Source organism: Oncorhynchus mykiss, chromosome 4, assembly GCF_013265735.2.
Source record: "Oncorhynchus mykiss isolate Arlee chromosome 4, USDA_OmykA_1.1, whole genome shotgun sequence".
Classification (NCBI taxonomy): domain Eukaryota; kingdom Metazoa; phylum Chordata; class Actinopteri; order Salmoniformes; family Salmonidae; genus Oncorhynchus; species Oncorhynchus mykiss.
In genome coordinates, this window is record NC_048568.1 from 12,261,055 (window position 1) to 12,267,054 (window position 6,000).

The 6,000-nt window shown below is 40.5% G+C and overlaps 1 protein-coding gene across 1 annotated transcript in view; it reads left to right on the forward strand.

Annotated features, from left to right (window-relative positions):
- Positions 1 to 3,478, forward strand: part of mei4 (meiosis-specific, MEI4 homolog (S. cerevisiae)) — a 46,099-nt gene extending 42,621 nt beyond the window's left edge. The window contains exon 5 of the mRNA XM_021600199.2: positions 2,645 to 3,478. Coding sequence (XP_021455874.2) covers positions 2,645 to 2,923 — 279 coding nt within the window. The 3' untranslated portion in view covers positions 2,924 to 3,478. The remainder of the gene's footprint in view (positions 1 to 2,644) is intronic.
- Positions 3,479 to 6,000: the final 2,522 nt, after the last annotated feature.

The window sequence follows — 6,000 nt, forward strand, 5'->3', positions numbered from 1 at the left end:
GACCTGGTCAAAGGCAGCTGTCTATCGTTGTCTCTGATTGGGGATCATACTTAGGCAGCCTTTTTTCCACCTTAGTTTGTGGGATCTTGATTTTGTATAGTTGCTGTGTAGCCTGCAGAACTTTACGTTCGTTTTGTATTTTGTTTTTCGTGTAACAATAACGTCCTGTATTTATAGCCTAAAATAGGCCCATTTATTTGTGTTCTGAGAAAATGTGAATGATCAAATTTGGTTTATATTCACACTTCGTGTGACTAGGCAACCTAGTCCTTTTTAATCACAAATAATTGACTGGAATTAATCAATCAACACAATTGTGATGACATACTGTATGAGTATCTGTTTTATTACAGATGCAAAGGCCTACAGGATGCAACCATGCATACAGTGAGCGCAGCCATGTTTGTTTTTTTCCGATCACAGTTGTCTCTGTCTGTGTAAAGGGTTTTCATGTTTTCATCCTCCCTAGGGTTAGGACTTTTTCCAGGGTTGTTCTTTTTTTTACCATATGACCTGATCATACACTGTAACAAGGGTCTGCAGTTGATTAGGTACCAGATCAGGAAAAACTCTGGGCCCCAGGAAAACAATTTCCCTCTACCACTCTGGAACCTGTAGTGCCACCTTTGAAATCACCACACAATGTTACAAATTAAAAAACATATCCTATTTGTATGACCACCACGTTTTTGGTGGTGTGGAGGGGCTTCCATACTTTTACATGGCTCAGTGCAGCCGGCAGCTACTGCGACAATTTCAGAATGTAACAGGCTGTTACTGAAATTTCTGGTTAAAAAATCTCAATAAACGTTTCAAATATTTGAAAAAAATGTCAGCTGTTTCAAAAACATTGCTCTGCTATTACCATTTATATTGTAGGAGTGTTGAGTCAATGAGACAATTCTGTTTACACTGCCTTGTTTCAAGGGGGTCAACTGTCGGGCGAGTGTCGTAGCGATCTAGACTTAGCAAGTATGCACGCTTACATTTGAGTAATATGTGTAGTCGACGGTATTTTTTTGTCTTGGAGTTGTGTCTCTGACAGGGTAAAAGAAGTCTGAGAGAAGTGTTCAGGAGCAACTGTATGGGTTTTCTACACCGTTACGTTATTCTCTGTATATCGGTTATGATGCGCAAAAAGCAGGGAGTTGTTTTAGTGACACAAAGATTAGAGGACATTGGTCTCCAAAGAGAAACGACTAAGGCTCTTTTCCTTCTGAATATCTCTTCAAGCTGTAAGGTGCCCAAAAGGTAGTTGTTTTAGTGACTCGGTGTATCTGGGCTGTTTTCCTTCTTCAGGAGGACTCTTATCTGCAGACCATCGGTGTTCTGGGGGTTTGTGAGCTACTCAAAATGTTTACTACTAGGCTACTTTAGTTTGCCCCCTCAGCGTATTTTGTCTTTGCAATGTTGGCACAATACTCATGTAATGTTAGCCAGCAGAAGGCATTATCTGCCGCTGTTTATTGTGCTAGTTCGGTGCTATTCTCCATGGTGGCATTGGTCAGCTCATTGAATAGCTTCCTCTGTTATAATAGCGGGATATTTACCATGGGACCTAAGTGGAAAGTTACTTCTGAGGGGAGAGGAACCCAGACCCCCCACCGCCACCGATAGAGGTCTTGCAGTTCATTTCAGGACTTCATCTACATTTTAATTTCCCAACCTGCTGCATTATTAATGGGAAAATGTGTGATCTTGTTTTCTGTGACACAACCTATTGGGGGAATAGATTGCATTGCGAAACATTTATAAGCCTTATGATTACCGTAGATATTTGATCATACTTTCCCGGGTTGTTGTGGTTTGGGAATACACCTCTAACACTACGGGAACCACCTGAGATGTGACACAAGCCTCAGAACCTGAGGAGCGGGAGGCAGGTAGGTAGGTAGTCGAGCGGCTGGAGCGTTAGGCCAGTAACCGGAAAGTCGCTGGTTCGAATACCCGAGCCAACAACGTGAAAAATATGTCTGTGCCCTTGAGCAAGGCACTCAACCCTAATTAGCTCCAGGGACGCCGTACAACTATGGCTGACCCTGTAAAACAACACATTTCACTGCACCCATCTTATTTATTTATTTTAGTTTTCATGGCAGCAGCCATATTGAGACTATACCATTAGCACCCCAGGGAGAGGAGGTGTATGTTTGTGATCTACCCAGATGGGGTCCGAGTGAGTCAGGCAGGAGAGACTATTTCACATCCTGTCAGCTCTCTGGAGACAGCCAGCAGCCTGGAGCCGCACCTGACAGCCATCTGGCTGCTGTTCTACTCATTTTCACTCCACACACACAAACACACATACACACACACACACACGCTCACACAAACAGCACAAGCGTAAATGGCACTCATACACATACACAAATACACGCACACAGTGATACCAGTCAACTGGAATTAGGCTTCAAAGCACACTTTTTGCACACAAGTAAAAAAAATTGTCATCAGTTTTTCTCTAAATTCGGTTGACTGTATATAATTATTTTTCATTTCTCTTTTTAGAAGCCTGTAAAATGACCTGAGAGCAGGTTGAGTTCAAATATTAAGTGTGAGATGCTGTTGGTATATATTCCAGCCAGGTAGTTTACTTTAATAGGTAGTTTACTTTAATTTCCTCTGTGATGTTTGTGTTTTTCAGGGGGAAAGCAGCGAGGGGTCCGGACAGTTTGACATATCCCTGTATGAGAACTCCTTCTATCTGTTCTGGCTCCTGGAGCAGCTCCTTCAGGTCGGACAAGGACCTCCAGGGGCCACAGGGGGAACTGGGCACCACTGGAGCCCAGAGCAGAGGATCCTTCTGGGCCGGCTGGAGCATAGCGTCTTGCTCCTGTCCGATGATTTCCCTCTGTACTCCCTCTACATGTGGCGGATAGGGGCTCTCCTCGCCCCCTCCGACATCAACAACACCCAGACCTGAGACTGGCGTTCCAGGAACGAGCGCGGCACCGCCACATGCGTGTAATTCCACCTCCAGATCTTTCTACTTCAAAGGGCTGCAGAAGTTGGTGCAGTTAGTCAAGGAGGATTTGACTAACTTAGCAGGAATCAAAAGACAGGACTTGACAGGACTGGAGAATGAGGTGGTGGCTCCATTTGAAATTCTCCTCGGAAGAAGAATCTAAAAATAGTGTTGTGGCTCGTATAGTAAGCTAAACCAATTATTATTGTGTGGCAATGTGAGAAAGACTACAGTGGATGACATTAGAAAAAAAGCATTACATTTTTAATTAGTTTTTATTTACAGACTGTAAATGTAGAATTAACATGCTGAGTATTGTATGAGCAGCTATTTATAGGAACATATTACTGTAAGGAAGGAATGTACAGAATGTTTGTGCTTAGACATTCGCGTTTTAATTTGTTGATTCTATTAGCAACATTTTTACTAAAAGGACTTGAATAGAAAAAAAGCCTAAATGTTTGTATTCCAGATTTTCCCCTTTCACTTTACAGATTAAAGTCCATGTAAATATTTTGGATTTTAGACTTTGATTTATTAGACCTGTTTATGGAAGTATTAGCTGATATATTTAACATTTTAAAAGCAACATCCTGCTCCTTACCTGATCTTTCCAAAATATTTGTATTTTACATCGCTCTATTGTCAGAATTGTAATATCTCAAACAGAAGGGCCCTGGACTGGGATTCTACTAAACTAACATATGGAATTGTTTTAAGATGGTAATACCAACGAACATTTAGCATGATTTTTTTAATGTTTTATGAATAATTTCATAAAACACTGAATTTGGCCTAACTGCTATTAGCCTATAGAAACGCATTGAATAACATTCATACATGGCAAAACAGATAGTCCAAAAATGTATAAAATTGAAGTTTGTTTTGAAGTGTCTGTCCTAAATATGAGAGATATATATATATTTTTTTTAAAAGCTCAGGAATTTAGTATATCTATTTTTTTACACATTTTTAACCCTTTTTTGGGCACTTACAGTGCCTTGCGAAAGTATTCGGCCCCCTTGAACTTTGCGACCTTTTGCCACATTTCAGGCTTCAAACATAAAGATATAAAACTGTATTTTTTTGTGAAGAATCAACAACAAGTGGGACACAATCATGAAGTGGAACGACATTTATTGGATATTTCAAACCTTTTTAACAAATCAAAAACTGAAAAATTGGGCGTGCAAAATTATTCAGCCCCCTTAAGTTAATACTTTGTAGCGCCACCTTTTGCTGCGATTACAGCTGTAAGTCGCTTGGGGTATGTCTCTATCAGTTTTGCACATCGAGAGACTGACATTTTTTCCCATTCCTCCTTGCAAAACAGCTCGAGCTCAGTGAGGTTGGATGGAGAGCATTTGTGAACAGCAGTTTTCAGTTCTTTCCACAGATTCTCGATTGGATTCAGGTCTGGACTTTGACTTGGCCATTCTAACACCTGGATATGTTTATTTTTGAACCATTCCATTGTAGATTTTGCTTTATGTTTTGGATCATTGTCTTGTTGGAAGACAAATCTCCGTCCTAGTCTCAGGTCTTTTGCAGACTCCATCAGGTTTTCTTCCAGAATGGTCCTGTATTTGGCTCCATCCATCTTCCCATCAATTTTAACCATCTATCCTGTCCCTGCTGAAGAAAAGCAGGCCCAAACCATGATGCTGCCACCACCATGTTTGACAGTGGGGATGGTGTGTTCAGCTGTGTTGCTTTTACGCCAAACATAACGTTTTGCATTGTTGCCAAAAAGTTCAATTTTGGTTTCATCTGACCAGAGCACCTTCTTCCACATGTTTGGTGTGTCTCCCAGGTGGCTTGTGGCAAACTTTAAACTACACTTTTTATGGATATCTTTAAGAAATGGCTTTCTTCTTGCCACTCTTCCATAAAGGCCAGATTTGTGCAATATACGACTGATTGTTGTCCTATGGATACCTCGGCTGTAGATCTCTGCAGTTCATCCAGAGTGATCATGGGCCTCTTGGCTGCATCTCTGATCAGTCTTCTCCTTGTATGAGCTGAAAGTTTAGAGGGACGGCCAGGTCTTGGTAGATTTGCAGTGGTCTGATACTCCTTCCATTTCAATATTATCGCTTGCACAGTGCTCCTTGGGATGTTTAAAGCTTGGGAAATATTTTTGTATCCAAATCCGGCTTTAAACTTCTTCACAACAGTATCTCAGACCTGCCTGGTGTGTTCCTTGTTCTTCATGATGCTCTCTGCGCTTTTAACGGACCTCTGAGACTATCACAGTGCAGGTGCATTTATACGGAGACTTGATTACACACAGGTGGATTGTATTTATCATTATTAGTCATTTAGGTCAACATTGATTCATTCAGAGATCCTCACTGAACTTCTGGAGAGAGTTTGCTGCACTGAAAGTAAAGGGGCTGAATAATTTTGCACGCCCAATTTTTCAGTTTTTGATTTGTTAAAAAAGTTTGAAATATCCAATAAATGTCGTTCCACTTCATGATTGTGTCCCACTTGTTGTTGATTCTTCACAAAAAAATACAGTTTTATATCTTTATGTTTGAAGCCTGAAATGTGGCAAAAGGTCGCAAAGTTCAAGGGGGCCGAATACTTTCGCAAGGCACTGTAAGTACTTCCATATTCATTCAAAATGTATTTACCCCTTGACTTATTCCAAATTTGTTGTGTTACTGCCTGAATAAAAAATAAATGAAATAGATTCGCTCTCACCCATCTACACACAATACCCCATAATGACACATTGAAAACATGTTTGACATTTTTTCAAATATATTGAAAATTAAATGCATATGTCTAATTTGCATAATTATTGACACCCCTGAGTCAATACTTTGTAGAAGCACCTTTGGCGGAAATTACAATCTTTAAGAGGATTGTAAAATATTTGCCCATTGTTCTTTCAAAAAATATTCAAGCTCTGCCAAGTTGATTGTTGATCATTGCTAGACAGCCATTTTCAAGTCTTGCCATAGATTTTCAAGCCAATTGAAGTCAAAACTAACTAGGCCACTCAGGAGCATTCAACGTCATCTTGG